At 36.1% G+C, this 24546-nt stretch overlaps 1 protein-coding gene across 4 annotated transcripts in view; it reads left to right on the top strand.

The window, feature by feature from the left end:
• ARID2 (AT-rich interaction domain 2) overlaps positions 1-24546 on the top strand; it is a 170621-nt gene that overhangs the window by 69356 nt on the left and 76719 nt on the right. For 3 of the 4 annotated variants that reach the window (XM_019934571.3, XM_019934572.3, XM_073788786.1), the window contains 2 exons: positions 18834-18967; positions 24196-24414. In XM_019934571.3, the coding sequence (XP_019790130.2) occupies positions 18834-18967; positions 24196-24414 (353 nt within the window). Of the gene's footprint in view, positions 1-4617; positions 4915-18833; positions 18968-24195; positions 24415-24546 lie in introns of all 4 variants that reach the window. The other variant, XM_073788785.1, reaches the window with a different exon arrangement.

The raw sequence follows: 24546 nt of genomic DNA, 5'->3' as shown, positions 1-24546 counted from the left end.
TGATTGAACCCAAGAAAAATATGGAAGAATAAGATAAAAACCATCTTAGAAATGAATTCAAAATTCCAAGATGCCTAAGAGGGAATGGATTCAACTGAAATTTAATCAAAGGCATTGAAGAAAAGCAGAAAAATAATCAAGAAAATGAAAATGAATTAAAGAAGTAAAACAGGTAAAAGAGAAAGTGGTTGAAATGGAAGTGAGACAAAAAAAGATTCAGCATATATGTATAATTGAATGAGGAAAACTAAATGAGAACAGAGACAATATTTAAAACTATAATTTAAAAAAATTTTCCAAAAATAAAAGAAGACCTGCATCTACATATTGAAAGGACTGTAGGCTACCTGGAGAAATTGATGTTAAACAGTCAATTTTGAGTCATAACCTTGTAAAACTGTTAGACTTTAAAGATAAAAAATTCTCAGAGCCTTCAGGAGGAAAGAAAAGATCCAAAAGCCTACAGGGCAGAGAATTAAACTGACACAACTTCTTCATAGAAACATACAAAGCAGGGCTTCCCTGGTTGGCACAGTGGTTAAGAATCCGCCTGCCAGTGCAGGGGACATGGGTTTGAGCCCTGGTCTGGGAAGATCCCACATGCCAAGGGATCCTGTGCGCCACAACTACTGAGCCTGCGCTCTAGAGCCTGCGAGCCACGCTACTGAGCCTGCATGCCACAACTACTGAAGCCTGTGTGCCTAGAGCCCATGCTCCGCAACAAGAGAAGCCACTGCAATGAGAAGCCTGTGCACCACAATGAAGAGTAGCCCCCGCTCACCGCAACTAGAGAAGGCCCACGCGCAGCAGCAAAGACCCAATGCAGCCAAAAATAAATAAATTGAATAAATAAATAAAAAAAAGATACATGCACCCCAATGTTCATAGCAGCACTATTAAAGAAAAAAGAAACATACAAAGCAAAGTAATAATGGAGCAGCATTTTCAAGAAACTACAGGAAAAAGAAGTGTGAACCAGGAATTTTATATTAAGCTGTTCTTCAAGTATTAAGAATACAAAAACATTTTAAATATGCAAAACTCAGAGAATACTATACACCTGAATTCTTGAGGAATCTACTAGAGCATGAGCTTTATCCAACTAAGAGTTGGCTAGAAAACATTTGCATAAGGATCCATGGTGAGTATTAATTATATTTAGTTGTAGATATAAGACTAAAACATAGGTGGCAATAAAAGTGAAAGAAAAATATGTGAATCTTATATGTTCTTACAAAGCAGAAATAATGCAACTATAAAGGGAGAAGTAAAGAGGAAGGTAGAAAAAACTTGTCAATTGTTGCAAAAGCAGTAGTTGGGAATAAGAAGATACCATTCATTAAAAATTGACCTGCTAGATGATAAAATAATAACAAAATGGGATTAAGGCATTGCAGATGTGTAAGTGCAAAGGTAACCAATAGAACACAAATACAGACCTTCCTACATGTAAAAAGCAATTGAAAAACAAAAGAACAAAGAAAATGCATCACATAAATTACCTATAGTTACTACCTTAGCTGTAACTCACAAATTTCATAACAAATTTTGAACGATAAAACCAACAAGAATGTGGAAGAACAAATCTAAAAGAGAATACAAACAAAAACAAATAAACCTGTGTTTCAAATGATTTATCATTGATGTAAAGACAAAAGGAACTATAAAAACTATATTGAATTCTAGAAGGTTTGTTTATTGTATGGTTGATCATATGTATAATTTTATTGAGAAAAACAACCAGCTTTCTCACTGTCAGAGAAGAGAGTTAAAAATATGAAGAGGGAAAGCTGGCATTGAATTGGCAGTAGAGATATTAGTATGATCTCATCTTTTTATATAGAGATAGAAATAGATTTATATGCACGTGCATGCACATGTTGGTATTTCTGATGTATATTGAAAGGTCTTAGAAGCAAAGATACTTCTATAAGCAATGAGCATATCTAGGGTCCAGATACTGGCTTCTAAACATCATTCCTCATTAAAAAGAAGCAGTTTTCCTTGGAGAAAAGGGTGATTCTAGGGCAGGAGCAGGGAAAATACAAGGTGAGCCTGCTGTATCTTATAATTTAACAGTACCACCAATGGGACAAATCGACATGATGTACCTCCTAATATATGCACTAGTATACGCATTTACTTCTGTGGTATTTCTGCCAAAAGGACATTTTCGGTATCTAATTTAATTATAAAGCAACATAAGACAAATTTAAGTTGAAGGACTTTCTACAAAATAACTGGCTTCAACTGTTAAAAATGTCAAGCTTATGAAAAACAAGGAGAAATAACTTAATTTTAAATCAGGAAAAACTGTGTGTGTGTGTGTGTGTGTGTGTGTGTGTATAGAGAGAGAGAGAGGGAGGGGTTGAATGAGAAAAATAAGAATATGATAAAGCAAATGAGCAACATATAAACAATTGATGTATTTGAATTGAGGACATGTGAGTTCTTTGTTCTTTTATCAATATAAAAGTTTTTAAAGGGTCTGAAGCCCATAGAATTTGGGGGAGATTTTTAAATAGTTTGGAAAGTTCTTTTTCCTACTTCAATGTAGATATGAGAATTTTAATGTAAGACACATGCAAAATATTTTCAGCAAAAAAAAAAATCACATGATGGAAGGAAAATTCTTTTTAAAAAACACCCCCCCCCCCTTTTTTAGAGCTCTCTCCATAGCATGAGTTTCTTTTTAAAAGTAATTACTTTCTTTTCATTGTTAAAATTTCACCTTTATTTTAAAGGGTAGATTAAATGTCTTCCTGTTTCTTTTTGTTTTCTAAATTATCTGTTAGGTAAGGTATTGCTCATCACCTGATGCTGTCACAGGAAAAGTCAGCAAATTTGAGACTTTTGAAAAGTAAAGTGTGTAACTCTTCTCAAGATTGGTAGCATTTTTAAGTACTCTTCACTAAGATATCCATTCAGCCTCTGTGGTACAAAATATTTTTCTGTCACTTCATATCTCATTATGAAGTACATTTGAAGATTTTGCCTTATTTCAAAGATGTTTTTTATATAATTGACCACACTGAAATCATCTTGCACCAGTTTTGTCACTTCTGACTTCAGCTTCTTTGCTGCATTACCCTGCCTGTTACATGAGCAGTAAATGATTTTTACATGTCTGATCTTACCCTTATAACCTTCCCTCTCTTTCCCTTCTATCCTTTCTCTTTCATCTTCCATCATCCCCTCCCCGCAGCTTCTTCTCCTTCCCAGTTAAAGTATCTGCTTCTTCATTGTGGCCTTAAGTAGAATTAACATGTTTCTCTGAAAAATTTCTTTCTGTAAAACACATTTGCTTATGAGAGTGTATCTTTGCTACTACTTTCCTTTAAAGACTCGCCAAAAAGTATTGATAGTTTTTTGTGAATTTCATTTTTTAAAGAGAACTGAGTAAATACAATAAGCTCAGATATATTAGAAACATCTGTAGTTGAATTCAACTCTATATAAAACCTCCCACACAGTATAATTTGCTCTAATCCTTGTTTCTTCAACTTCTTAGTAGTGATTTCTTGTCATTTTCTAACAGTGTTTCGTTGCCATATTTTTCATGTATTAATTCAGCTATTTTTATCATAAGAAAAAAAAGAAATGTTTTCCCAGTGATATGGAAGTTGGCCTTGGAAAGACTCTTGTAAATATTTATCACTACATGTACTTGAAATAATATTTATTTTTAAGTTTTAATAAGTTTTGATTAAGTTTCAGTGACTTGAAAAATATTGTTGAGAAAAACGTAGAGATTTGTCTTCAAATTCTGGATTCTTAGAACATCTTACAAATTGTCACCAACATAAAAAGTATAACATTGGCCTAGGGCAAGGTCAGGGCATATAAATTCACAGTTCAGATAGGTGGGTTTTGATAATTTAGAAATCTTTTGGCCCTCTTTCATATCTGTTGCTTTGCCATCGTTTTTACTTCACAGTATTGTTGATAATGAGCTCACGTGAGAAGTGTTTTAGCTCTGCCATTTTCTTGTTTGTTTGCTTGCACTAGTCACACTGTGGTTCCTTTGAAGGGATCTTTTAATCTTCTTATTTTTGTGAGAGATGGTTTAGTTAAAATTAGATAATATCTCTTACATAAGTTTTAAATTAAATGTCCACTTAACCTAGACATGCACAGACATAGTACATGGAATCTAATGAATGATGAGGTTTCCACTGGTCAGAAGTTAATGAATGAATGAGAATTCCGCTGTTAGCCCCTCCATGTTGTCTCACATGGGATGAGTAACATATGGACTGCCAGATAAATGGAGTGAAGGAGGGAGGAGGCAGTGTCAACCCATACATTAAGTGTTCCTTCCTATTGGAGTGTCTTGTGTGTGTGCCCCACTTTGAAGGGTACTCTTCTACAGAAACAAGAACTCTGGATCAAGTTAAGGTGCAATGTTCTGAGAAAGCCTATAACTGGTAAAGGAGTAGGCTGGGAATTATTTGATGTGTATGGCATAACAAAGGAGCCATACGAGAGATCAAAAGGAGAAACATTCTAGAATTCTTCATTAACTAAATTTATTTTCAATGAAGCATGGATGCATCATTTTATTAACTAACCTTTGGTGTCCTTTGTTTAGATAATATTTTTCTCTTTGGTCTACAGGTGAGTTTAATGTTATAAAATTTTAAATCTTGGGCTTCCCTGGTGGCACAGTGGTTGAGCGTCCGCCTACCGATGCAGGGACACGGGTTCGTGCCCTGGTCCGGGAAGATCCCACATGCCGTGGAGCAGCTGGGCCCGTGAGCCATGGCCTCTGAGCCTGCGCGTCCGGAGCCTGTGCTCCACAACGGGAGAGGCCACAACAGTGAGAGGCCCGCGTACTACAAAAAAACAAAACAAAAGAAAAATTTTAAATCTTGAAGTATCATTGGATTTCTGCAATAAAATCTTCAGTCTTGAGTATGTGTGTGTATTTAATAAATATTAATTGTTTTTTCTAGTATTTATATATGTAGTCCTTTTTTAACTGTAATTTTTATGAAGTTTTGTCAGTTTTGCTAGATTAGTTTTCAGGGAGATGCTAATCTTTTTCTGTAATTGGAAACATTTTACATAGCAGTGGAAATATATATTTTTTTAAGTTTGAAATAACTCACTGCTTTTTTTCCAATGTTCTAAATTTTTTTTAGTTTTAAATTTTATACACACAAAAAAAGGCTTAATACATGCAAGTTTATCCACATCAAAACAAGACAAAATAAAACAAATAAAACTCTACTGATACCTTTGAAGCCCCCTGTGTGTGCATTTCTCTTCTGAGGGATAAATCCTAGCTTATTTTCTATTTGATAATTATCATCTGGCTTTTCTTTGTGGTTTTACCTCATACTTGTCTATTGCTTAAAAAATATTTAATTTTTTGCTTATGATCTGCCTATAAATGGAGTCATAATGTATTCTGAAATGATTTAACATTTTGTTGCTGGCCATTTGTATTGATCTATGTTAGTTAATTAATTTTCACTACTGTATAGTATTTCATTGTATGAATATGCCACAGTGTTTTTTTTTTGGTACGTGGACCTCTCACTGTCGTGGCCTCTCCCGTTGCGGAGCACAGGCTCCGGACGCGCAGGCTCAGCGGCCATGGCTCATGGTCCTAGCCGCTCCGCGGCATGTGGGATCTTCCCGGACCGGGGCACGAACCCGTGTCCCCTTCATCGGCAGGTGGACTCACAACCACTGCGCCACCAGGGAAGCCCTGCCACAGTGTTTTTATTCATACTATCATTTGTGAATATCTGAGTTGTTTCCAGTTTTTTCTAGGGTGTATGCCTAAGAGTATAATTGCTACATCACAGGGTATTCTTTCTCTTCTTTTCTCTGCATAGTACATACATTAATGTTTTTGTTTCCCTCCAGTGATTTGGAAAGTAATGATCTTGACTTTTTGTTGTTAAACTCTTGTAAAAAGCTTAGAAACACTCCCAAGAACATATTTCCCTTAATATTAACTATGAGAATAAACCCATTTTGATCACTCTTCCTGTGTAAGTAACACACAGAATACAGTTTTAATTCTTCTTACTACTCCTTCCTTTTTAGTTTTCATTTTTGTGGAAAAGTTCTTGAATTGCATATCAGGAGTATCATTTTCAAAGTATTTTAATAGTTTTAAATTTTTTAAATTAGTTTTACATTTACATGTTATTTTGTAATTACCAATGCGCCTTCTCTTTTGTAATATGATAGTTACAATTGAGACTAATATCTGAGTTTAAATAGTTTCTGTGCACATCATTAGTCATCTGTATTGATATTTAAACATTCCTTAATTTTGATTCATCAAGTAGAGTACTTACTGAGTCTTTACATACCTGAAAATGAATTTCTTTTCTTAGTTGAGCAATGTGATTGGGTGGAGATTTCTTGTGAAATAACTTTCTTTCCTCAAAGCTCTGATACTTATTTATTATCTTTGACAATTAATTTTGAAGAGAAGTCAGAGCCTAGCCTAACTGTTCTGTGTAACTTTTCAGGAGTAGGGGTGGTTCTGGGTATTTCTACGAATTGTCTTTATCTTTGAAGTTTGCATATTTCATCAGGAAATGTCTGAGTGTTTTTCTCTTTTCATTAATTTTTGCCTGGTGATCCTTGTACCCTGACACTCCAGGAACCTTTTTAATATACCCATTAAGCATTTTAGCTAAAGTAATTCTTCTGTTATCTCAATGATACTGCTTCTGTTCCATTTATTCTGGTCTTTCCTTCAGGGCCACTTCTTTTTTTTTGCCCCTTCTTTTGACCTCCTGTTTATCATACATGTCTCATTTTTGTCCACCCCACTGTTTTCATTCTTTTCCCCTCTGTGAGGAGCCGTTTCCCAAGCATGCCCTCTGCATTACTGAGGTGATCTACATCGTCAAATCTACTTTTTCATGCCCCTCTTTGTGGGGATAATCCTGGGCAAAGAAATGTCATTACCTTTCTGGTTTGTATGTCACCATATTTGATTTTGTGCCGGGGTGTTTCATCTTGAAATTTCTTGTACACTATGTCCATAGAGGTCCCGTTACCTGATGATACCAGTCTTTCCATGCTGGTGCTTCTGATAGGTGCCCACACCCCTGGGTTTTTGAGTTCATTTTGACAAATAAGCTATAAGGTGAAGTTTAAAGGACTTTGCTTCTTTCAACAACCACTGAGTTCAACCCAACTTTCTACACTTCTTTTTTTTTTTTTTCTTAAATAATTGTCACTCTCTGGATTCTATTATCAGACACACCCTCACATTTTATTGATCCTTAGTGGCTAAAGAAAATCCAAACTGAATTTGCCTTTTTATGTGTTTTGGCTTAAGATCTGTGTTTTCCACTAGACCATGTTACTCTCTCAAGAATTGTTTTGCAGGTTAGTCTTGTAAATCCTTGAAGTTGCTTTTAATGAACCAGAATTTCTGAAAGTTTTCTAACTTAGAAATTATGCAGTATCCCTCTATTTTTACTCTTCAAAGTTCATTGCAATTGGATTTAAGGGACGAGATGAATATGCGTTCCTTGAACTGCCATCTTTTCTTAAAACATTTCAAGAAGTTTTTATACATATTTTTAATTTCTAAGAATTCTACCAGAATATTTACAAATAAAATTATGAGATACTTGGGAATTGCTTTAAAAGTGTTGTGAAGATAGTTAATTGTGCTATAGATGAAACAAGATTGACCATGAATTTTGATATCTGCTGATGGGTTACTGTTGTACTAGTTTCTCTACTTTTACATAAAATTATTTTTAATTTTCCAAGGGTTTAATTTCTTTCTTAGAAAAAAAATGTCTTTGAATTGATTGCAGTTAGGCAATATACCCTATACAATATTTAATCTTAAATTTATTTTGGTTTCCTGTGTGAATTGATATATAATCAGTTTTTTAATTTCTATGGAGATTTGAAAAGGAAATGATTGTATGTCTTAATAAATCAGTCTTATTGGTGATTATATCTAAATCTTCTGTAAACTAATTTATGTTTTGTGTGCTTAATCTGTCAGATACTGCAAGAGGTTAAATTTTTCCACATTTATAACAAAACTGCCTATATTATTTGATGCTATTTTGAATGGACTCTTTTCCTCTCATTTTATTGGTCACATGTATTAAGCTTTTTAATTGAATAGTGCCATTTAAAATAATTCCAATATTATATGCTAAATGTTCATATTTGCTTTTGTCTTCTAAATCTGTCACCTATGGCCTAGAATCCACCACAAAATAAATTAGTGCCAAGTTGAAAAAAAAGAAGATATAACTCATGCCACCTGATTCTGTACCTAATGTTGAACTAAGGAACCTAGTTTTCTGTGTTGCCTGATGAGGGAGTGACTGCCATCTGGATTCCAGTATTTTACCAGTCTTGAGTTAAATCTGTCGTTTACTAGACAGATTACTGAAAGAGCTCTGTAAATACCTGTTTGATTAATATAGTAACTATTCATAGCAATGTAATTGGCTTTGAGAAGAAAGAGAAATGTGTAGTCTAGCATTTGTAATTTAATAAGTGGACACTGTGTATCTGTCAGTGTGTAAGCTCAGGCTTATGATAATTAAATCTGAAGACCTAGACTTTGAAACGTAACTTTGTATTTTAGCTCCTTTCTCTTGTCTATTAATACCTTTTAGTTTTTAGAAGTATAGCTCTTTGAAAAACAAAAAAAGGGCTTTGTGCTTATTTAGTGAGAGGTACAAGAGATCAGAACTGGGTGCCAGTACCTCAGCTGAACTAAGAAAGGTTGAGTCTCAGTTGGAAATATTTAATCATGAATGAGAACAAGCACTGACCCTCAAGCCAGGGAATAAAAATTTCAAAAATTGTAACAATTTGCCTAAACCATAAATTTCTGGGGATTGGAATTATGTAAAGAATCTGTTTGGAGGAATAGAGTTAGAATGTGTCATGGGACCAGAAGTCGTATATTTAAAAAAATCTTACGAAAATTTGAATTATGAAAGGCTTTATGTATTTAATATATACTATCTACTATGAGTATCTGGTACTTGTGGTGTTGTCAGTCACTCCATTTTGCTTATGCTCCACTTTGGGTATTCCGGGAGGGAAAAGATAATATTTATGGTCTTTCTTTACTAGTAGTGTTGTCTTCTTCCCCAGCTGTAATAAAAAACACAAATTTTAAATCTACTGTGCTCAGTTATATGTACCAAATTTATAAAGGGCATCTTAAACATATTATTAGTATAAGGCTTTGATTTTAAAATTCTAAATCATTGTTATTTTGATTATATTTAAATAAAAATTATTTAATAAGAATTAATTATCTTTAGCTTGTTTTTAATGGTTCCACAGTGAGTTCAATTCTGAAAGACCATACTCTCTAAAATATCTTTATTAGTACTGTTGCCTGAGTTATTTCATGTGATGTAGATAATCCCTCATTTGCAGAGAATGTCACAATTTTTGAGCAGCTATTTATGTCCAAATTTATATATACTCTTCTTTTTATGATATCTGCGTTAGAAATTCAGAAAGAATAGGCTTGATTTATTACCCATTTAAGTCCATCATGAGTCTATAATGGAGAGAGACTGTCTCTTTTTAATCATGTTTTATTTTGTTTTATGTTTTTAGACTGTAAATTCTATCTGCTGGGTCAGGGTGAAATGTATGCAGCTGCATACTGTCCTTAATGCACAAGGGTTATATCTGGGCATATGTCTCTGCTTTTGTATCTCCAAGAGTAAAGTGTTGGATTCGTTACCTATCAAGCTGCCAGCTAGGAAAGAGTTCCTTGCTCAAATTGAGTTTATATGGAGAACTTAGAAGGAATGGAAAGCGACAGTTTAATTCCTTTCTGGTCTCAAAGGTGTGAATTATTGTGCCTTGTAAAGCTGGATGGGGAAAATGAGGAATGGTGATTGCTTACCATGTCATTAGTTTTTCTATTTGTAAATGTATAACTTTCGTTCATCCCACCTTGAAAGTTAAGGTTTGGTACTAAAAAGAAAATAATACTTCTGAGATCACCACATACATTCATTGATCCACTCCTCCCTCATCTCAGCTGTCTGTAACTATAAAAGCAAAGGGGTGGGTAGGTGCAGGACTTTTTTTTTAAATATCTTTATTGGAGTGTAATTGCTTTACAATGGTGTGTTAGTTTCTGCTCTATAACAAACTGAATCAGCTATATGTGTACATATATCCCCATATCTCCTCTCTCTTGCATCTCCCTCCCACCCTCCCTAGGTAGACACAAAGCACCTAGCTCATCTCCATGTGCTATGCACCTGCTTCACGCTAGCTGCCTATTTTATAATTAGTAGTGTATATATATCCATGCCACTCTCTCACTTCGTCCCAGCTTACCCTTCCCCCTCCCTGTGTCCTCAAGTCCATTCTCTACGTCGATGTCTTTAATCCTGTCCGACCCCTAGGTTCTTCAGAACCTTTTGTTTTGTTTTGTTTTTTAGATTCCATATATATGTGTTAACATATGGTATTTATTTTTCTCTTTCTGACTTACTTCACTCTGTATGACAGACTCTAGGTCCATCCACCTCACTACAAATAACTCAGTTTCGTTTCTTTTTATGGCCGAGTAATATTCCATTGTACATATGTGCCACATCTTCTTTATCCATTCACTTGTTGATGGACACTTAGGTTGCTTCCATGTCCTGACTGTTCTAAATAGTGCTGCAGTGAACACTGTGGTACATGACTCTTTTTGAATTATGGTTTTCTCAGGGTATATGCCCAGTAGTGGGATTGCTGGGTCATATGGTAGTTCTACTTTTAGTTTTTTAAGGAACCTCCATACTGTTCTCCATAGTGGCTGTATCAATTTAGGTTCCCACCAGCAGTGCAAGAGGGTTCCCTTTTCTCCACACCCTCTCCAGTATTTACTGTCTGTAGATTTTTTGATGGTTGCCATTCTGACTGCTGTGAGGTGATACCTCATTGTGGTTTTGATTTGCATTTCTGTAATGATTAGTGATGTTGAGCATCCTTTCATGTGTTTGTTGGCAATCCGTATATCTTCTTTGGAGAAATGTCTATTTAGGTCTTCTGCCCATTTTTGGATTGGGTTGTTTGATTTTTTGATATTGAGCTGCTTACAAATTTTGGAGAATAATCCTTTGTCAGTTGCTTCATTTGCAAATATTTTCCCCAATTCTGAAGGTTGTCTTTTTGTCTTCTTTGTGGTTTCCTTTGCTGTGCAAAAGCTTTTAAGTTTCATTAGGTCCCATTTGTTTACTTTTGTTTTTATTCTCATTACTCTAGGAGGTGGGTCAAAAAGGATCTTGCTGTGATTTATGTCAGAGTGTTCTGCCTATATTTTTCTCTAAGAGTTTTATAGTGTCTGGCCTTACATTTAGGTCTTTAATCCATTTTGAGTTCATTTTTGTGTATGGTGTTAGGGAGTGTTCTAATTTCATTCTTTTCCATGTAGCTGTCCAGCACCACTTATTGAAGAGGCTGTCTTTTCTCCATTGTATATTCGTGGCTCCTTTATCAAAGATAAGGTGACCATATGTGCGTGGGTTTATCTCGGGCTTTCTATCCTGTTCCATTGATCTATATTTCTCTTATTGTGCCAGTATCATACTGTCTTGATTACTGTAGCTTTGTAGTATAGTCTGAATTCCAGGAGCCTGATTCCTCCAGCTCCGTTTTTCTTTCTCAAGATTGCTTTGGCTATTTGAGGTCTGTTGTGTTTCCATACAGATTGTGAAATTTTTTATTCTAGATCTGTGAAAAATGCCATTGGTAGTTTGATAGGGATCACATTGAATCTGCAGATTGCTTTGGGTAGTATACTCATTTTCAAAATATTGATTCTTCTGATCCAGGAACAGGGTGTATCTCTCCATCTGTTTGTATCATCTTTAATTTCTGTCATCAGTGTCTTATAGTTTTCTGCATACAGGTCTTTTGTCTCCTTAGGTAGATTTATTTCTAGGTACTTTATTCTTTTTGTTGCAACGGTAAACGGGAGTGTTTCCTTAATTTCTCTTTCAGAATTTTCATCATTAGTGTATAGGAATGCAAGAGATTCTGTGCATTAATTTTTTATTCTGCTACTCTTCAAATTCATTGATTAGCTTTAGTAGTTTTCTGGTAGCATCTTTAGGATTCTCTATGTATAGTATCATGTCATCTACAAACAGTGACAGTTTTACTTCTTCTTTTCCAATTAGGATTCCTTTTATTTCTTTTTCTTCTCTGATTGCTGTGGCTAAAACTTCCAAAACAATATTGATTAATAGTGGTGACAGTGGGCAACCTTGTCTTGTCCCTGATCTTAGTGGAAATGGTTTCTGTTTTTCACCATTGAGAATGATGTTGGCTCTGGGTGTGTCATATATGCCCTTTATTATGTTGAGGTAAGTTCCCTCTATGCCTACTTTCTGGAGGGTTTTTATCATAAATGGGTGTTGAATTTTGTCAAAAGCTTTTTCTGCATCTATTGAGATGATCATATGGTTTTTCTCCTTCAGTTTGTTATTGTGGGTAATCACGTTGATTGAGTTGCATATTTTGAAGCATCCTTGCGTTCCTGGGGTAAATCCCAGTTGATGATGGTGTATGATCCTTTTAATGTGCTGTTGGATTTTGTTTGCTAGTATTTTGTTGAGGATTTTTGTGTCTATATTCATCAGTGATATTGGCCTGTAGTTTTCTTTTTTTGTGACGTCTTTGTCTGGTTTTGGTATCAGGGTGATGGTGGCCTCACAGAATGAGTCTGGGAGTGTTCCTCCCTCTGCTATATTTTGGAAGAGTTTAAGAAGGATAGCTCTTAGCTCTTCTCTAAATGTTTGATAGAATTCACCTGTGAAGCCATCTGGTCCTGGGCTTTTGTCGGAAGAATTTTCATCACAGTTTCAATTTCAGTGCTTGTGATTGGTCTGTTTATATTTTCTGTTTCTTCCTGGTTCAGTCTTGGAAGGTTGTGCTTTTCTAAGAATTTGCCCATTTCTTCCCGGTTGTCCATTTTATTGGCATAGAGTTGCTTGTAGTAATCTCTCATGATCCTTTCTGTTTCTGCAGTGTCAGTTGTTACTTCTCACTTTTCATTTTTAATTCTATTGATTTGAATCTTCTCCCTTTTTTTCTTGATGAGTCTGTCCCATGGTTTATCAATTTTGTTTATCTTCTCAAAGAACCAGCTTTTAGTTTTATTGGTCTTTGCTATTGTTTCCTTCATTTCTTTTTCTGATCTCATCTTTATGATTCTTTCCTTCTGCTAACTTTGGGGGTTTTTTGTTCTTCTTTCTGTATTTGCTTTAGGTGTAAGGTTGTTTATTTATTTTTTTGTTTGTTTGAGATGTTTCTTTCTTCTTGAGGTAGGATAGTATTGTTATAAATTTCCCGCTTAGACCATCTTTTGCTGCATCCCATAGGTTTTGGGTTGTCATGTTTTCATTGTCAGTTGTTTCTAGGTATTTTTTGATTTTCTCTTTGAATTCTTCAGTGATCTCTTGGTTATTTAGTGGTGTATTGTGTAGTCACCATGTGTTTGTCTTTTTCACAGGTATTTTCCTGTAATTGCTATCTAGTCTCATAGCATTGTGGTCGGAACAGATACTTGATACGATATCAATTTTCTTAATTTACCAAGGCTTGATTTGTGATCCAAGATATGATCTATCCTGGAAAATGTTCCATGAGCACTTGAGAAGAAAGTATATTCTGTTGTTTTTGGATGGAGTGTCCTATGAATATCGGTTAAGTCCATCTTGTTTAATGTTTCATTTAAAGCTTGTGTTTCCTTATTTATTTTCACTTTGGGTGATCTGTCCATTGGTGAAAGTGAGGTGTTAAAGTCCCCTAGTATGATTGTGTTACTGTCAGTTTCCCCCTTTATGGCTGTTAGCATTTGCCTTAGGTATTGAGGTGCTCCTATGTTGGGTGCATAAATATTTACAATTGTTATGTCTTCTTGCATTAATCCCTTGATCATTATGTAGTGTCCTTCTCTGTCTCTTGTAATAGTCTTTGTTTTAAAGCCTATTTTGTCTGATATGAGAATTGCTACTCCAGCTTTCTTTTTTTTTTTTTTTTTTTTTTGTGGCACGCAGGCCTCTCACTGTTGCGGCCTCTCCCATTGCAGAGCACAGGCTCCGGAGGCGCAGGCTCAGCGGCCATGGCTCACGGGTCCAGCCACTCCCCAGCTTTCTTTTGATTTCCATTTGCATGGAATATCTTTTTCCATCGCCTCACTTTCAGTCTGTATGTGTCCCTAGGTCTGAAGTGGGTCTCTTGTAGACAGCATATATACGGATCTTGTTTTTGTATCCATTCAGCCAGTTTATGTCTTTTGCTGGGAGCATTTAATCCATTTACATTTAAGGTAGTTATCGATATGTATGTTCCTATTACCATTTTCTTAATTGTTTTGGGTTTGTTTTTGTAGGTCTTTTCCTTCTCTTATGTTTCCTGCCTAGAGAAGTTCCTTTAGCATTTGTTGTAAAGCTGGTTTGGTGGTGCTGAATGCTCTTAGCTTTTCCTTTCTGTAAAGGTTTTAATTTCTATGTCGAATCTGAATGAGATCCTTGCTGGGTAGAGTAATCTTGGTTGTAGATTTTTCCGTTTCATCACTTTAAATATGTCCTGCCAGTCCCTTCTGACTTGAAGAGTTTCTGCTGAAAGATCAGCTCTTAACCTCATGGGGATTCCCTTGTGTGTTATTTGTTGTTTTTCCCTTACTTCTTTTAATATTTGTTCTTTGTATTTAATTTTTGATAGTTTGATTAATATGTGTCTTGGCACGTTTCTCCTTGGATTTATCCTGTATGGGACTCTCTGTGCTTCCTGGGCTTGATTGACTATTTCCTTTCCCATATTAGGGAAGTTTTCAACTATAATCTCTTCAAATATTTTCTCAGTCCCTTTTTCTCTTCTTCTTCTGGGACCCCTATAATTCGAATGTTCGTGCATTTAATGTTGTCCCAGAGGCCTCTAATACTGTCCTCAATTCTTCTCATCTGTTTTCTTTATTCTGCTCTGTGGTAGTTATTTCCACTATTTTATCTTCCAGGTCACTTATCTGTTCTTCTGCCTCAGTTATTCTGCTATTGATTCCCTCTAGTGAATTTTTAATTTCATTTATTGTGTTGTTCATCATTGTTTAGGTCACTCTTTATTTCTTCTAGGTCCTTGTTAAACGTTTCTTGTATTTTCTCCATTCTGTTTCCAAGATTTTGGATCATCTTTACTGTCATTATTCTGAAATCTTTTTCAGGTATACTGCCTATTTCCTCTTCATTTGTTTGGTCTGGTGGGTTTTACCTTGCTCCTTCATCTGCTGTATATTTCTCTGTCTTCTCATTTTGCTTAACATACTGTGTTTGGGGTCTCCTTTTTGCAGGCTGCAGGTTCATAGTTCCCGTTGTTTTTGGTGTCTGCCCCCAGTGGCTAAGGTTGGTTCAGTGGGTTGTGTAGCCTCCCTGGTGGAGGGGACTGTTGCCTGTGTTCTGGTGGAAGAGGCTGCATCTTATCTTTCTGGTGGGCACGACCCCATCTGGTGGTGTGTTTTGCAGTGTCTGTGAACTTATTTTGATTTTAGGCAGCCTCTCTGCTAATGGGTGGGGTTGTGCTCCTGTCTCGCTAGTTGTTTGGCATGGGGTGTCCAGCACTGGAGCTTGCTGGCAGTTGAGTGGAGCTGGGTCTTAGTGTTGAGATGGAGATCTCTGGGAGATCTTTCACCGTTTGATATTACATGGGGCCGGGAGGTCTCTGGTAGTCCAATATCCTGAACTCGGCTCTCCCACCTTGCAGGCTCAGGCCTGACACCTGGCTGGAGCACCAAGACCATGTCAGCCACACAGATTGGAAGAAAGGGAGAAAAAAAAGAAAGAAAGAAAAAAATAAAAGTTATTAAAATAAAATTTAAAAAATATTATTAAAAAAAAAAAGAAAAAGAGAGAAAGAAGAGAGCAATGAAATCAATCAACAAATCTACCAGTGATAATAAGGTCTAAATACTAAATTAAGATAAAGATAAAACCAGAAACAAATTAGATGCAGAAAGCAAACCCCAAGTCTACATTTGCTCCCTAAGTCCACTGTCTTGGGATGATTCATTGTTATTCAGGTATTCCACAGATGCAGGGTACATCACGTTGATTGTGGAGCTTTAATCCACTGCTCCTGAGGCTGCTGGGAGAGATTTCCCTTTCTCTTCTTTGTTCACACAGCTCCTGAGGCTCAGCCTTGGATTTGGCCCCGCCTTTGCGTGTAGGTCACCTGAGGGCGTCTGTTCTTTGCTCAGACAGGATGGGGTTAAAGGAGCAGCTGATTCGGGGGCTCTGGCTCACTCAGGCCCGGGGTGGGGGGGGGGGAGGGAAGGGTTTGGAGTGCGGGGCTAGCCTGAGGCAGCAGAGGCTGGCGTGACGTTGCACCAGCCTGAGGCTCACCGTGTGTTCTCCCGGGGAAGTTGTCCCTGGATCACGGGACCCTGGCAGTGGCTGGCTGCACAGGCTCCCTGGAGGGGAGGTGTGGAGAGTGACCTGTGCTTGCACACAGGTTCTTGGTGGTGGCAGCAGCAGCCTTAGTGTCTCATGCCCGTCTCTGGTGTCCGCGCTGATAGCCACAGCTCGTGCCCGTCTCTGGAGCTCGTTTAGGCGGTGCTGTGAATCCCCTCTTCTTGTGCACCCCGAAACAATGGTCTCTTGCCTCTTAGGCAGTTCCAGACTTTTTCCTGGACTCCCTCCCTGCTAGCTGTGGCACACTAGCCCCCTTCAGGCTGTGTTCACGCAGCCTACCCCAGTCCTCCCCCTGGGGTCTGACCTCTGAAGCTGGAGCCTCAGCTCCCAGCCTCCACCTGCCCTGGTGGGTGAGCAGACAAGCCTCTCGGGCTGGTGAGTGCTGGCCAGCATCGATCATCTGTGCATGAAACTCTCCGCTTTGCCCTCTGCATCCCGTTGCTGCACTCTCCTCTGTGGCTTGAAATCTTCCCTCCTGCCCACCCCCTGTCTCCACCAGTGAAGGGGCTTCCTAGTGTGTGGAAACTTTTCCTCTTTCGCAGCTCCCTCCCCGAGGTGCAGGTCCGTCCCTATTCTTTTGTCTCTGATTTTTTCTTTTCTCTTTTGCACTACTCAGGTACGTGGGGATTTTCTTTCCTTTTGGGAAGTCTGAGGTCTTCTGCCTGCATTCAGTAGGTGTTCTGTAGGAGCTGTTCCACATGTAGATGTATTTTTGATGTATTTGATGTGGGGAGGAAGGTGATCTCCACATCTTACGCCTCCACCATCTTTAGTCCCTCCCTCTGCAGGACTTTTAAAACAGTGACTGATGGACTTAGTACCTGCCTGGATCAGGAATGATAGAAGGATTGATCTATAAAATGATCACGTTTAGAACTTTACTCTGGTATTAATCAGCTTAAGTTCTTACGAAGTGTAGTAACAAGTTCATTAGTTACAGTGTTGTGTTTGACATGGATTTGATCAATTGTTTCCCTATTTAAAAATCTTTCTTGTGCGAATCTTATGGTAAATTTGGGAATTTAATTCTAGTTAATTTTAAGAAGATTGACCATACCCTGTAACGGAGATCCAGTGGGGAATACAGGAACTATCTTATAAATTGATCAAAATGTATTGGGCACATCAGTTTTGGGTGAGAATTTGGCTGTATTGCTGTTTAAAGTTGATAATACCATTTCCAGTGTCTATTGAGAGAAAAGTATTTAAACAGGTGCTGAGATTAATCTTATTGCTGCATGACTTGTAATAGCAAAAAGCAAAACTGAACATAGCTAGTTACAGCACTAGAGATCTTGTTAAATTATGATGTATGAGTAGGACCGTATATTATACAGCCATTAAAAAAGACTCATGTAGGGACTTCCCTGGTGGTCCAGTGGTTAAGACTCCGCACTCCCAATGCAGGGGGCCCAGGTTCGATCCCTGGTGGGGAACCAGATCCTGCATGCCGCAACTAAGACCCGGCACAGCCAAATAAATAAAGTTTAAAAGGAAAAAAAAAAAAAAGAAGACTGAGGTGGTACTGTGTGTATTGACATGCTCAGATCTCTAAAATATGTTGTTAGATAAAAACATGCATAGAAAATATACAGAAAACACTTGAACCTGTAGTTATCTGTGATGAGTGAGATGTGGAGGCCAGGGCATCTTCTCATTTTCACTTTTTTTTTTTTTTAAATAAATTTATTTATTTATTTTTGTCTGTGTTGGGTCTTCGTTACTGCACACGGGCTTTCTCTAGTTGTGGCGAGCGGGGCCTACTCTTCGTTGCAGTGCGCGGGCTTCTCATTGCGGTGGCTTCTCTTGTTGCGGAGCTCAGGCTCTAGGTGCGTGGGCTTCAGTAGTTGCGGCACGCGGGCTCACTAGTTGTGGCTCACGGGTTCTAGAGCGCAGGCTGAATAGTTGTGGTGCACGGGCTTAGTTGCTCCGCAGCATGTGGGATCTTCCAGGACCAGGGCTTAAACCTGTGTCCCCTGCATTGGCAGGCAGATTCTCAACCACTGTGCCACCAGGGAAGCCCCTTCACATGGTTTTTACAGTGACCATGTATAATTTTTTTAATCAGTAAATAAAATGTACTGTTGTTCATCTACATGTAGTTGTCCTTTGATATTCTTTACTTTTACATTTTTATTTGAGCAGTGGTGTGGTCTTTTCTGAAAATTTAAAAACACTTTTAGAACCATTACAGTGAGTTTGTCTTCAGTATTACTGCTGAAGTGACTGTCCCACTAATATGAGGTTTGTGGTATCTTGTTATTATTATTATTTTAAATTTAGGGCCTCTAGAAAAGGAAACCAGATATATGTGGTGGGAGTTAAAAAACAAGATGTAAATCTATTTTAAATCTCTGCTGTACTGTTTTTCTATTTCAGTTACCTAGAAAAGTACGAGAAAGTTCATCATTTTGGGGAGGATGATGATGAGGTACCACCAGGCAATCCCAAACCACAGCTTCCTATTGGTGCAATTCCATCTTCCTACAATTACCAGCAACACAGTGTGTCAGGTAAATATCACTGGAAATGAACAAGGCATAGTTCCACAGTTTTGAATTAGGAAAATAGACATCGTCCAATGAATTGAATTGAACTAATTGGTATGAGGTCCCTTTCTGTCATAGCCTACATATAAGATTTTTAGTTGCAGGAATTTAGCGTTACAAATATATATTTTCAAGTGAAGTTTTAAAATTATTTCTTTGTCTAAAGATTAGTTTGACCTGAATAGTTACTAAAATGAGGAGAGGAAGGTCCTGTTAGGATTAGGGAAGCCAGAGGAGTACTCATAGCATCTAGATTTTCTACAATTCCTGGAATTCCCAGCACCAGAATTTCTCAGAAATGTTTCTTACTATTCAGCTATTTTCCTGCCATGGTACCAGGGATTTAAGATTCTTTTCATTTATGTCATTCTTGTAATGGTTATAGAGGAATCTGCAGCTAAAAAGAACAGGACTCAAGTTGGAAATAATCAGGTTGAGAGTCTAATAAAGAGGTTCTTGAGACAGAATAGATGGGAGTTCCGTTGTTTGTGGCTCGGGGGGTTGAGACAGTGATACTTAGGAAGAGAGCTCTGAAGAGGTAAGCATCTCTTTTCTTTAATCACTAACATTTGGCCTGAAAAAGAGGAGATACATCTTTTTCAAGGGTATGTTCTTTATAAAATATACAGTTATCTAGATCTTTATTATTCTTCATTGGTACTAATACCAATCTCTTAGGTAATCCTTAGTTTTAAGCTCCCTTGTTTGTGCCAGTATCACTGATTTAAATTTTCCATTATCTATTTTCAGTTTCTTTCATGTTGAATTTGACTCTGTTTCTTCCCCAATCAGCTGAGGAAACAGAATCTCGTAGAATCTGTGATCTCCCGTTAGAAGAGGTTTTCATCTGATGCTTTTGTATAGTTGGGGCTTGGGAGGGGTGGTGGCAGTGGTGAGTGCAAACCAAATCTAGCTTTATCTTTAATGAGGAGTTATTACCTCAAGAACTACTGTTAAAAGGGAACATTTTAAGTCACCATGTAGAAGATCTTACTAATAGCTTAAGCGGATTAAATAAAATGGGGTGACTTGTTAGGTGATATGCTTCCTGTTTTTAAAAAGAGCTAATGACCATTATCTAATTCAAGGATGTTATCGAGGGTATTCCTACACTGAATGAGACCTTGTACTAAAGACCTTTAAGACCATCTTGTAACTGTGTTGTTCCTATATTTCATCAACAGCAGAACTGTCCATTCTTGTAGCTTAAATAGAGTTTGGTGTCTATTCCAGCTTCTCCATTTCTACATTAGATCTTGTTTAAAATGAAATTTTTTTCTGGATCAGTTTTTTTTTTTTGTCCCCCTCCCCTAATTAAAGATGATTTATTTCAAAAAAAAAGATATTTCTGGTATTTCAGAAGCCTAATGAAAATCATTGATAGAGCTACACAATTTTTAAGGGAATGACAATTTCTTGATCTGGTGTTACAATAACTCCTTTGTGATATGCTATCATATGTCTGGTTTTTTTTTTTAAGGAGAATCTGAGTAGTTATGTAACGTATGTAACATGTTTGACAAAATCAGGATTGGGGACTCATGAAAGGAAAAAAAAACTAGGACTTGCTGGGGAACATCAGACTACAATATATCTAATTGAAACTGAAAAGAGGTAGTGTTGCAGGGCAGCATTTATGAATTTGAAGGTGCTTTTTATTTTTCTAGAAGGAGCCATAGCAACATTATGACAGTGTTCTAAAAATTAACATGACCATCAATATATAAAACAAATCCTTCACTGATGATTCTTTTCAAATGCCGTTAAGGAAATATAGTAAGCTTCATAGCTGTCAATATATATGTGTGTGTCTGTTTGTGTGTGTGTAAATAAACACCAAAGTAGAATTACATGGTGGTAGATTAAGAGCCTTAGGAAATTTTAATAAGAATGTTTAAAATATTTGTGTGTACATCTTTGATTATACAGCCTTACTCTTCTTATAGGTTTAGATTAATGTATTTGGATAAATGTATTTTATCTAGAGATGCTTATATTGTTGATATTAAGAAAAGGTATTCTAAAACAGTATTTTGAAACGTAATATAATAAATTGGTATTTAGTATGAAGTGCAATTCTACTCATAATTGTCATGATAGAATATTGTACATTGATAGAATATGGGACCAAATTTTCCTTTAAGGATACTGACGCCTTTTGCCCAGTGACTTGAAGTGGCCAAAAAAGTATTCATAGATTTTGCTTTGAATTAGTAAGTATTGGCATCAAAATATGGTCGTTTTATTTGCATAGTTTTTCATACTTTTCCATGCCATAAATACCTAATCTTTTTGTTTCCGTCTTTATTCTTTCTTCCTTGATTTGGATACAGTCAGTTCTGCAGAATTGTAGTGTAGATTACTAAGGACTTTTTGTTCATCTTCTCTTACACTTTAAAATTAAAAAATTAATTAGTTTCTAAATTAAAGATTTTTAATTTATTTGCAATATCTTTAGTAGAAGAATTATGAAAGGCAAAATTGGTACATGACAACTCATTGAAATTAATAGAATTGCAGAATTTTAGAGCTAGCAAGGATTTTAGTGATCATTTAATCCAATTCAATCATTTCAGTCAAAGGAGGCCAAGCACCCTATCCATTTGCATTTTTGTTACATAAATTTGGGAGAGCTTATACAGGAAGATGTATTATTTTAGTTTTATCAGTTGTATTTGAGCAAAAATTTTCCTTTACATGTCCCATATTCTTATAGACATTTGAACTACAGCAATCACTGCCAGTATCAATGGAAAGAATGTACTGTCTAGTATCTTTAATGTAAACAGCACTCCAGGAACAATTCTCCCTTTCCTCTAAACTGAAAACAAAGAGATTACCTCGGATTAAATTAGTTTGTCAGCAGTGATGCGTTTGTATAAACATTGAGTCAAGAATGTTGAAAATTTCCGATCCCATTCACATTATAACATTGTAGCTATTTAATCATACCTCCTTGGGGATGGGAAGGGAGGCTCTTAAAATCTTGTAAGCATTTTCTCATATATTATCGTAGGAATCTTTACCAAGCCTCATATAATTAGAGGACTTTTCATAATTATCATATTTATTCATCTTATTTTAATTGGAGATGACTTTTGGCAAAGTCATTCACGTAAGGATGTATTGAATTGAGTATATGATGGCATCTGTTATTCTTCAGTAGCAAACAGAACAATTCCAAGATCATATTGAAAGCACATAAAGAAGACTGTGACAGATGTTGAATATAGGTTCCAATTTGTTTTCTATTGAAGAGATTTGCATGAAAATTTTGTGGAATTTAAAAACTTAATTATTGCTGAGACTTGGCATCTCATGATCAATTCCACTGTGCGGTATAGAAATATCAAAATCCCTAATTCACGGAAGTTATGTTACATTTTCCCCAGATATTTATGTTATTTATAAGAAATTTTACTTTTCAAGATTATAAAAAATGAACAGCATATTATTGTTCAACCTTAAATATTATAAAGAATCGGTGTCTTATTCATTTATAAGTGTATTGTGATACTTCTTATTGGAGAAATTCCTAGAATATTTTAGAATTGAAGAGTTGTCTCAGATATCTACATTGGGAAATGAAGAAGTTTCTTACATGATTTTCTTCTCTGGCATGTTGTGACAATAGATTCCTACTTGCATTCCATTTAGTGACATTTTAAAAAGATTTTTTTTCAAATCCATATTTTTCTGAAATGTTTCATCTAGCAGTTTTCTAACTCTTGTTTCTTGCCTTTTCTCATTAAACTAATTAGATCTTTATGTGAAAAATGTACTAGGGGTATATGTCTCAGGACGTAGCTGCCAAGGCCTAAACTGCACCAATTAAGAGTCAGTATTTCTAGAAATATAACATTTTTAATATGTATATATGATGAGTATAAAATATATTAGTGTTCTGTAATCCCATCTTCCCTACCTTCAAAGTTCTAAAAATGTTCTAATTCTCCTACATAAAATCTTAGTTAGGAAAAGATTTGTTAGGACACAAAGGCATGAACTGTAGAGGTAGAAATTTATAAACCACACTTCATCAAAATTAAAACTTCTCTTTCAAGACATTGTTAAGAAAATGAAAAGGTAAACCATTCACTATCTGGGAGAAAATATTTACAAAATAAATATTAGATAAGTGACTCATATTCAGAATATTTTAAACTGACAGTATTAAGTGCCGACAAGGATGTACAGCACCAGGAACTCTCTCATACATCGCTGGTGGAAAGACAGAATGTTACCACCACTTTGGAAAACAGTTTCACAGTTTCTTGCAAAGTTAAACATACACTTTGTATGACCCAGCAATCCAAGAGAAATGAAGAAATATGTCCGCACAAAGTCCTGTATGTGAATGTTTACAGCAACTGTATTCAGAAGGGCTAAAAACTGGACACAGTCCAAATGTCCTTCAACTAGGGAATGGATAAACAAATTATGTTACAGCCATACTATGGCAGTAAAAAGGAACCAACTATTGATACACACATCAAAATGGATACTAACCTCAAAAGCATTTTGCTAAATGAAATAAATCAGGCACAAAAAGATATATATTGTGTGATTCTGTTTAATTGGCATTTTGAAATAAAGTAGATCAGTGGTTGTTTATGGATAGAAGAGAGGATCAACTACAAAGGAGCATAAAGAAACTTCTTTGGGGTGATAGAAATACTCTCTATCTCCATTGTGGTTGTGGTTAAAAGACTATCAAAACTCATAGAACTGTAGAACTAAAAAGCATGAATTTTACATATTATGTGGCAACAAATCTGACCTAAACAAGTAATAATCCTCCCAAAATTGGGTAAAGAAGGTTGGCAGCATGTTTAGAAACATGATATTGTTAAAAATTTGAAAGGAACCGGTCTTTCTGGCTTATAGTATTTAAAAATTGGAATAAGTCCCTTGAAATACAAGAATAAAAAATGTAGACAAGGTAAATTAAAATAAAGATACAATAGTAATTTTGCAATGATATCCAACAGAATATGTACATTTTTTATGTTTTAATACTTTTTGAGGAATGTAATTTTCACTTAAGTTTAGAAAGTTGAACTCTAAACTTCTACTCAGTTTATATTTTATAAAAGAAAACAAACTTCTGTCCTGTATTCAGAAGATATTAACCATAAAAGGTTTCTAATCCTTGATATACTTAACAGTGTTTTCGTTTTTGTCTTTGTTAGATTATCTGCGTCAAAGTTATGGGCTGTCTATGGACTTCAATTCGCCAAATGATTATAATAAATTGGTGCTTTCACTATTATCTGGACTCCCAAATGAAGTGGACTTTGCTATTAATGTATGCACTCTCCTATCAAATGAAAGCAAACATGTCATGCAACTTGAAAAAGACCCTAAAATCATCACTTTATTGCTTGCTAATGCCGGGGTGTTTGATGACAGTAAGTTTTAGCCTTAATGTTTTGTATAATCATTGTATTAAAGGTGTTATAGATTTTTTTTAAAGGTTTTTAAGGGGGAAAGTACTTTTCATTAGGCAATATACTAGCATTCTTTATTTCCTTTTGTTATAT

Source organism: Tursiops truncatus, chromosome 11 (assembly GCF_011762595.2).
Source record: "Tursiops truncatus isolate mTurTru1 chromosome 11, mTurTru1.mat.Y, whole genome shotgun sequence".
Classification (NCBI taxonomy): Eukaryota; Metazoa; Chordata; class Mammalia; order Artiodactyla; family Delphinidae; genus Tursiops; species Tursiops truncatus.
Note: the sequence above shows the minus strand (reverse complement) of the source record. Positions and strands in the feature narration are given on the sequence as shown.